Source organism: Lissotriton vulgaris, chromosome 12 (assembly GCF_964263255.1).
Source record: "Lissotriton vulgaris chromosome 12, aLisVul1.2, whole genome shotgun sequence".
In the NCBI taxonomy this organism is placed as follows: Eukaryota; Metazoa; Chordata; class Amphibia; order Caudata; family Salamandridae; genus Lissotriton; species Lissotriton vulgaris.
Window position 1 is genome coordinate 749,039,508 of NC_141700.1, and position 9,893 is coordinate 749,049,400.

General features: G+C 43.2%; 1 protein-coding gene across 1 annotated transcript in view; it reads right to left on the bottom strand.

Moving 5' to 3' along the window:
- Nucleotides 1-9,266, bottom strand: part of LOC147678570 (vomeronasal type-2 receptor 26-like) — a 92,974-nt gene extending 83,708 nt beyond the window's left edge. The window contains exon 1 of the mRNA XM_086945698.1: nt 9,009-9,266. Within this exon, the coding sequence (XP_086801824.1) occupies nt 9,009-9,266 (258 nt within the window). The remainder of the gene's footprint in view (nt 1-9,008) is intronic.
- Between the last annotated feature and the right edge of the window lie 627 nt (nt 9,267-9,893).

Below are 9,893 nucleotides of genomic sequence, written 5' to 3' on the forward strand. Positions count from 1 at the left end.
GTGAATACTTCAAGAGCTCTACCGGGCCATAGATTTCATAGTCAGTTCTGTCCCATGCTATACCACCAGGTATAGGCTTTGCTGTGATGTTCACTGATGATAGTTCTCTTTTCTCTATGTGAGAGGATCTGTGTGGTTTCAGGACCAAGTTGATAATCTGATTTGCTGTGTACATTGTACTGTATTTTCCATCAATACATTTTCCCAAAATTAGAACTAAGATTAACTAAAGTAGAAGGATAAGTACACCTAACACAATCCATAGTTCAATCCAAGGGGAAATCAGATATGTTTCTTTGAGTTGATGAAAAAGTTCTGTAATTTTCATTTTGAAAGTTTTTGTTGCTGGCTTGTCTCCATGTTCACTCGGATCATCGGAAAAGTCATCAAAGTTGATAAAGTAGCCAGGTGCAGTTCTGTCAATTGGTGGGATTACTTCCGGATTTCCATTGATCTTTGCATTCTCTTTTGTTACATTTGTATAGTCCGAGGCTACATCGTTGTAGACTGGTATTTCTTGAACTGTTGCAATTTGGGTTTCAAGAGGCACAAGTTCCATTGCTTTGTTGCATAGCTCTATTTTATTCACTGATGGTTTATCGAAAGTGATTAGTCTTTCAGTTTGAACCTCTTGGATTGTAGCAAGATTTGGTCTACTGCTATTTCTTGGGAGCCACTGGGCCTACTACTTATTATTGGCCACATGATTGTGGTTTCACCAAGTCGATGGAAACAACTCAGTTTTCCTTTTTACCAGCAAGTGGCGGTAGTACTACTGATCTTGTTCCGCTGACAGCTAAGACAGGTACTGCTTTTCTGTAAGAAGGCCCAAATTCCTTCTTCACCGCGATCTTTTCTCTGATCAGATCCCCAATCTTTGGAATCCAGACAGGTCTTGCTGGGACAGGTGGTTATTCAGTGGTTGTTGGCTTAGACTTTATGTTACTTAGACTTTTTCTTGTTTCATTCAAGTCCTGTAAAACAGCCAAACGATCTTTGCTATCAAAGGTTTTTTCTTCTACCACTGAAGTATGACTATCTAAGTCCTGGATTTTCATTCTAGTGCCGAACAATAGTTTGTATGGAGTGAAACCCTTTAGAGAGTTTCTTGGCAGATTGTTAAGACTACGTTGGACACTTGTTAGATGTTTGACCCACCCATCACCCGAACCTAATACCCTCGCCGTTATAGATTGCTTTATGTCACAGTTTTTTCTTTCCACAACCGCATTTCCCTCAGGATGGAAGGGAGAAGAGTACCGCAAGGCAATGCCCATGCTGCTCATGGCCTCTTTGTAAGCTCGAGAGCTAAACGCAGGACCCTGATCAGAATGTAGCATGCCAATTGCATATGTGCCGATAAAGACTCGCAAATCTTTTATAACAGTTCTGGCGTCAGCCGAGCACTGGGGCCACATCTTTAGTGAATCTTAGTCTTAATAATTATGGGACCGCATTTGTCCGGTCGGGCATCTGCGCATAGATAGCCTGATGCTGTCTAATAGTGGTGTTTGGGCTGGTGCCTGGTCCGGTTCACAACTGCGATCTCTGTTGCAGTCCTCACAATTTATTGCAAAATTGTAAATTTCTACGCTCATCCCCGGCCACCAGTATTGTGATTGTAATTCTATCAGAGATTTCAAGATCTCTTGGTGCCTCAGACCCAATCCCATGTGTGCTTCTTGTATCAAGAAGATTCTCCAGTTCGTGTTTGGAATTACTCTATCCCCCACTCCAGGGATTCGAGCAAACGGAACGGAGTTTGCATCAATTATGTATGTATTTTTGAGTGGATAGTTGAGAGGTAATGCCGCATAGTCGCCTTTTAATGAGGCTTTTACTGCCAGCATGGTTTCTCCATCTATTTGTTATTCTGAACGCTTTTTAGTGGCTACGGAAGCTGGTTGACCAGCCGCCGCTGTGGCTCTATCAGCCAATGAATTCCCTGCAACGTGAACGCCATCACGTCGATGACTCAGTGTATGTATCACGTGAGTCTTTTGTAGTTCTTTCTGCAAAAGAACTACTTGATCCCATAGTTTTTTATACTTCATTGTGGCACCTGTGTCATCTTTGTAACCGTTTTGAATCCAAGTCTGCAGGTGCTTATTGTAAGATTGGACGCAGTAATGTGAATCGCACACTATTAGTGTGGGGAATTCGCGATTGGCATTTTCAAGCGCCATCTTTAGGGATCTTATTTCAGCTCGCTGAGCTGTACAGTTTCTGAATGATTCTGTTTTAGTGACCATTGGTCTGAATTTACCTAAGCGCCAACGACCTTTAACAATCGCGAACGCGTTGTTGTAAATTTGCTTTTCCACAACAAAATGTTGTGCAAATCTGTCTGTGTAGATTACACAGGTGTATTGTTCTAGAGGCAGGATTTCGGTCTGCAGAGGCTATTCATATTCGAATTCCAGATTTTCTAGCTTTTTCATATTCGTATCAAAATAGTGTTTCACGTCTTCTGCAGCAAGAGAATTTTTCCATTGTATCCATTTCGGATCTAATGCCACAGCATTTAGATTGCGTGGGCTTCTCAATGCCTCAATGGCTGATTCTGCTGTAAAAACAGTTATCCTCTTGCCTTGGGCTAGGGCTCTTTCTCTTGCTACAGCAGTTTGAACCGCTGTCAGAATTTTTTCTGTCGAGCTGAATTTCATTTCAGCTTGAGTGTACAAATGTGATTTGTAAGCTATTGGTACAGTTTCTCCCTCATTAGAGGTCAGGTATGTGAATCCGCATCTTCCTGGGATGACTCGGATTACCAGATTGCGTTTGGTTGCGCGTGTTTGCAGTTTTGTTTTAGTTAACATGTCTGTCTGTAATGATCTCAAAATTTCTGTGTGTTTTTGAGTCCAATTATTTGGTTTGAAGTCAGGTTTTATTAATTCAAAGAGAGGTTTAACCCTCTCTGCATAATTTAGATTGTATGTTCTTCCGAAATTCAGGAAACCTAGAATTGATTGCTTGGAGTACTGCACATTTCTCTAGGAAATTGTCTGCTAGGCTTTTGCCTTCACTTGATAATTCATATCCTAAAAATAGGACAGTTGGATGGGATTTTCTTGACTTTTTAAAGTTGAATTTGTAACCTTCGCATGCGAACCCAAGTATTATGGTGTTCACTCTTTTCAAGTGAGTCTCCAGGTCATCGTCTGTAAGATAGATGTCATCGACATAGGACAATGCCTCGTCATCATACATTTGTAGTAATTCTGTTACCCTTGCTGAGAATAATCCTGGGCTATTCTTGAATCCCTGTGGGAGTCAGCAAAATTGTTTTTGTGACCCCAATATTGAGAAAGCTGTCAAATACCTGCTTTCAGGTGCGATGTTTTGACAGAAGAATCCATTAGAGATATCTAATGTCATTTTATATTTTTTGCGCACGATGTTATTCATAACTGCTGCACTGTGAGAGTTTTGGACTGCAAAAGTTTTACAGCAGGAGTTTAAATGTCTATAGTTCAAAACTAGACAATATGAATTGTCTTGCTTGGAGACAGGAAACAAAGGATTATTCATTTGTGAGGTGCATGTTTCAATCACCCCCTGATATTCAAGTTGATCTAAGATCTCCCTGACTTGCTTTTTAGCTTCTTCTTTTACTGGGTACTGCCTTTGTGCAGTAGGTTGATTTTTTAACTGGATTTTGTGGTGAGGAGAGTCCTCGTCCCATCCTACATGATTTTTATATAAAGCAGGAGCCACTGCCCATTTTCTTGCAAGTGTGTATTTTTTATGAATCGGGATATGATTTGAGAAGGTAGGCATAATCATTTCTTCGCCATGAGGGCACTCCCTGACAAACTCTGGTAGCCAGTCTTTTTCAGCTAACAGGATGTCATAGCCTTTAGAAAGATTCTCCCAAAAGAGACCTTTTATTTTCCTAGTTTTATCTCCCTCTATACGTAATGTTATTTCATATAGTTTATGGGGCACGCTAACTCGCGTGTCTGCAGTTTCCACCTGAATGTATTCATTTGTGTCCACTGTCTCCAGAAGATTCATCAGGATCTTGTGAGCTATGGTCACTTCTGCTGCGCTGTCTAGCATTGTCTGGGCCCACTCTCCGTTTTTCAGTTGTGTCCTCAGGATTCTCGGCATGTTTAATTTTAATACTTGCTACCTTCTTTCTTGGAAATTGTGATTTTTTACTTTGATGAGCAGGTTCTTTGTCTTTGGACTTGACGTGCTCTTCCTTGTGTTCTGACCGTCCTCTTCTTTCCGATTTCTGTGAGGAAGTCTGAAAAGATCGAGAGGGACGTGTATCAATATATTGATATCTGTCAGGTTTTCTTAATTTATCCCTATCTCTAAGGTTATATCTTTTCTCAGAGGGCTCCATTTGGGGAGACTTATCCCCTCCTCCTGGAGATTTATTTCTCCGTTGGGGTGACCTTCCTCTGGACTGAAATTGTTTTTCTCTGGGAGTGGTTTGTTTATTACCCTCCCATTTCTTCTTTTGAGAATTGAGATTGTTTTTAATAAAAGTTTTTTCAGGATTTTCAATTAGTTGGGGTTTTACTGGTTTACCACCCAAACTATCTCTGCCTAATTCTTCATAGCATTTTTCAATTATTTTAGCAAGCTCAAAAGGCTGGTCTGTTATATCTGTTTCCTTCAATTTTTGGCGGATTGCCACACATGCTGCTTCTCCTTTTATGTTGGCTAATAATATAGCCGAGACCTGCTTGAAGTCTTTCAGTAATTTCATACCCAGAGTTAAAGCAGGTTCTGGACCGTATTCTTTTTGAATCTGTCTTAGTACATCTGGTTTAACCGCCATTGACGGAACACCATGTGTTTTGTGTAGATAGAAGCAAAGACCGTGCCCCAAGTGGCACAGTCCTCCACCTGTGGTGCGATCCCCATCGGGAGACAGATAGTCAGAATTCTGTGTTTTTCGTGAGGGGTAGTATCAGGAAAAACTGCCTCTATCTGAGTGATTTTTTGAGCTAACCAAAAGGGAATTTGTTCCCATTTTGGGGGTGTTTTCCCAAGACATGATTGAATATTCTGTGGTGTAATTTTATTTGTATTCTCCTGATGAGGGGTGTTTTGAGGAATTTTAATTGCAGGTTGGACTGTTGAAGTCCGCATGACATATTGGACCAATTGTCTATGTATTTTAATTAGTTGTTTTAACTGAACTAAAAGTTCTCTGTCTGACATTTCTTCAATGTCTGGGTGAGGTGTGTAGCTGGCTAGAACCGGCCACGTGGCTCCTGGTCTCCCTTGTGGACCGAGCATGGTGATGTGATTTTGATGTTTTAGGGCGCCATTAAATAAGAGCAGGTGCTCTTGGTATGTTAGTGGAATTTCAATTTCCTCAAAAGGAGAGTATTCCTCTGGAGATTCTGCTACTTTATAGTAGTGGAACTCACGTGTCACAGTATGTGCTGCTGGAAAAGTTATCCAGGAATAGAATACCTCTGTCTGCCGATACTCATGTGGCCCTACCACAAATACAACTGTACCACCTCTTGGTGATACCCCATTTTCTATAAGTTTTACAGTTATGGTTTTTCTTATATTGGCCGGTGTGAGTATTGCATCTGGGTCGTTATCTTCATTAAACCCTGTAAGGTCTACACCCGGTTGATTCGCATTTAATGCGGCTTCATCGGTGTCGTTATTGTCGCCGTGATTTGACATTGTTTAATGAAAGTTTCTTGCAGAGCAAGTTTTGAGGAAACAAAGATTAGGTGCACAATATTTTGGAACACTGTATCCTTCAACGTTGACTATACCATAAACTTATACATAGGATTCTCATCCTACTAAGTTTCGGCGATTATTAACCTTTCACCCACTCCAGACGTCTTGCGTTAGATTATCGCCTTACCAAGCGTTGGGCGCCATGTAGTGTAGTTCCTATATTCCCAATAGGCTCTGCGCATTGGAATAACATAAACAGCAGTGTAGACGTAGGACTGAGGTCATCTAGGTCTCTACTGACCATGTTAGGCTTAATTAGTTTTTGCCAGCTAGCTCAGAGGTCACTAGAAACTTTCTCGAATGAATAGGGAGGGGTTAACTTCCCTGATTTAGACAAGAAGGGATTAGCTTTTGACAACCATATAACATGACAACTTTGCTTCCCCAGAATATGGAGTGTATCTCCAGAGTCGTGTGAAAACAATAGACAGCTATTTCACCCCAGTCAATCGTGCATGCTTAATTTCACCAGGGTGCAGGGAAACAGAAAGACGGGCGTTTTCAATAAAAGGTGTTATTTTATTGAGCAGTCTTCTTTCTCATGCAAGAGAAATGAATTGCCACAATTGCAATACTTATCATGAAGTAAAGTGCGTACAGTAAAAGGAGTATTATGAAATAATACTGTAAACGCATTGATATGGTTTCTTAGCCATATGATACTTTAAAATGGATAAAATATTTACATCCATAAAAACATTGGCTAACAAACTCAACTGGTGCTTCTAAGATACGCCTACCCCAGTGTACCTGACCTAAGCCTAATACGTGGGAAGGAGTAAATAAGTTGCAGCTTTAAGTTTAGTTGGGTTTTTTGCTAAGAATCTGAATCAAGAATTCTCTCTAAGGTTTGAATCAGCTCCCTACCTTGGTTATAGAATGAAGGAGGTCTTGTATCTCGTTTCTCAGGACTCGATCTCCCAGTCACCCGCAAAGGTGACTGGAAACACCGGAGTTGGATTTCTCGACGTGAGAAAAGGCAGCTTCTCCAGTGTGTCAAAGGGGAGGGGCGGCTTCCTTCGGCTCTCGCATCAGCTGGGCTTCGGATAAGTAGATAGCCACTGTGTGTTTGCTTAAGGCAAGTGTTGGTATATTTATACCTGGAAGGTGCCATGTTTGACGTAAGGTTGGACATAAGACGTCAATAAAAGATGTCACTAAGAACTGACTGTTCCTTTAGTGCTCGCAGGAGTTCAATGACAAATCAAAACAAAGTTATGGGGAATTCCCAGGTTGCTGAAGGTTTGGTGTGTCGAAAGAACTCGTTGTGCACTCTAGGAATCTAAGGAAGTAGCCTTGCCATATTTGGACTGCGTGGACTATTACTGAATATGGGCAAGATTTGTATGTCTTCATTAGGACATGGTTTATCATAACCGCATGAAGGCATGAATCAGGAAGATTTAATAAGGGTCCTAGATACACTCACAACAATCTTTAATCACTTATCTACCACTATCTACTTATCCTATCTCTCCACCAATACGTAAGCACTTATAAATTAAGTGTTCACTCTGTTTGCAGCACTGTCAGCGACCCTTGACCCTCTGGTAGGTCGCTCCCCTCCCGCTACAGCTCCGCCGCTATCTGCCTCCATGATCACCTCCTGACCTACCTGTGCGCTGCTCCTGTGCCTGCCCCTGCTCCTGAGCACTCCATGTGCTCCAGGCCTCACGGTTCCTGGCCCCAGTGATTTCACTGCCCTGATTGCTTCGCCGCCTTCCTTCTGATTGCCCCATCCCCTTCCTTCTGTACCCCGCCCCCTCCCTCGCTCCCCACTCTTGCTGCCAAGTTTTTCCCGCCGCTGCCTCCCCTGCTGCCCCGCCTCCCTGCTGCCGATTCGTTGCTCCCACCAGCCCCACCCTCCTCCCAGCTGACCCTTTCTCCCACTCCTCCTTTTATGGCGGCGTGCCGAAGGCAAGCCCGTCTGCGCCCGTCCGCACCTGGACCACGCCCAGCGCCACGACCCCTGGACCAAGCACCACCCACGAAGCCCACATCCCGTACAATGCCAACACCCTCATTGCACTCAAATTCGGACAACCATCCAAATGCCACAAGGCCGCGCCCAAGCGCACCCACGGCCCCTTCACCTGCCAAAATTGCAGCTTCTCCTGCACCAAAGACACCGAGCCACCAACCACGACGGAACCAAATCAGCTCAGATGCATCCTGCTCAACACCCGCTCTGCAAGCAAACACGCCGTCGAGCTCTGGGACTCCACATCATCGGACATCGCCTTCCTGGCAGAGACCTGGCTGAACTAAACCGCCGACCCAGACATCACCCGCAGGGACCGCACTAATGGAGTCGGTGGAGGAATCGCCATCATCCACAGGAGCACCATCAGAGTCTCCACAAGCCCCACCGACACCCTCAACACCGCTGAACACATGCACTTTCAGATTCACACGGACCCCACGACCACCCTAAGAGGCACCCTCGTCTACAGACTGCCCTGAAGGGTGACAGTGCTGAACCAAAGAGTGGCAGTGGTGAACCAGAGGGTGACAGTGCTGAACCAGAGGGTGGCAGGGGTGAACCAGAGAGTGGCAGTGCTGAACCAGAGGGTGGCAGTGGTGAACCAGAGGGTGGCAGTGGTGAACCAGAGGGTGGCAGGGGTGAACCAGAGGGTGGCAGGGGTGAACCAGAGGGTGGCAGTGGTGAACCAGAGGGTGCTGTGCCCATACACGACTGCATGGGTAACTTCGCCATGCAAGCGGCCCGCGAACACGCAAAAAGTCCCGCGAACACACAAAAAACCCAGCGAACACGCAAAAAAAAATCCGCAAATTCTCACAAATTCACAGATTTTGAGGATTGCGAATCCCATTTTGCGCAAATTCACGGAACGCGAATTTCGCCCATACTTAGTTACTAATTATACATGTCAATGCATTTTAGTGCAGTGATACAGGACATGCACTAAAGAACGTTAGACAAACCCTCAACATGTGCAATTAGGTAAGGATGCTACTTCATTTGTGTGCTTACCCTGGCCTTAAAGCTCTGTATACCCCATGCTGTTTAGAATTAGTCTTTCTGCTTCAGGACCCAGAGGGTGGAACAAGTACAAATAGAATATATTTAATTTTCTCTCTGCTCTACATCTTCCAGGACAAGAACTTTAAGTCACCTAGAACTCATAATCTAGTTTTTTAACACAATCATATCTTGAACAATAGTGTTCCTTTTTCAAAGAGCACTGTTTATTGTTATGACACAACCGCACTTCTTAATGAATCTGTTCAAATGATGCACATTAATGTCAAAGTCTTACTTGTGGATATCTGTATAGGCCCAGTATGCGTGCAAGACTAATTGAGTTTGTGGATCCAGAATCACCAATGATAACTGCTGGTTTCAAACTCTTCCGGCACCGAAAGTTTGGAATCGGCTCCTCATGTCCTGATAGAATGCATAGAGTCCCCTTCAGTGATCGCTGGAGCATTGTACAAGTGTCAAAGATCTGGAATCCCAGGGTAATGTTGGGTAAAAGGTGTGGGTTGTTGTTAATTTCTTCAATAGCAAACAGCATAGCCTGCATCATCCGGTAATTCTGAAGTTCAAACCTGGAATATGTAGAGGCATGTGTTTACTAGCATGTTATATATTCAACAGTTATTAAATGCCAAAATAGAGAAAGACTTTGTTAAAATAATTTCTAGCTCCTATTTTTTAGCCACGTCTACTGTATCAATATATATTCTAAAGCAAACCAAGCTGGTAAGAATGATAAATGTTTCTGCTGCTTAAGCAGCATAGAGAAATGTACTCACTATTTCTCTTAAATGTTCCTTATTTTCTCTAGCCAAAAGGAGCTAACAGATTTCTTTTCAAAACCAAAAAAACTTGTTCTCACTGATTACTGTAATTGCTAACTTGTCGGGCTGATTCATGCATGATACTTTATGTCATTTGGCCCATGGAGCCTTCTTGCCATTTTTATTACTGCAGAATGTAGCACCCTCAGGAGTTAACTTTTAAGTGAAGCTGTTCTGGGAATGGCCAAGCAGACAATCAAGGCAGACATCTAGGCCGAAGGCCTCCATTCTATCTGATCATGATCTTCAGTGTGTGTTCCCAAACTGCTGGCTTCGGGGTTAAGCCCCAAAGCAAGGATTTCTTGGATGGTAGGATTCCCATAGTGATTAGCAGTGATTGC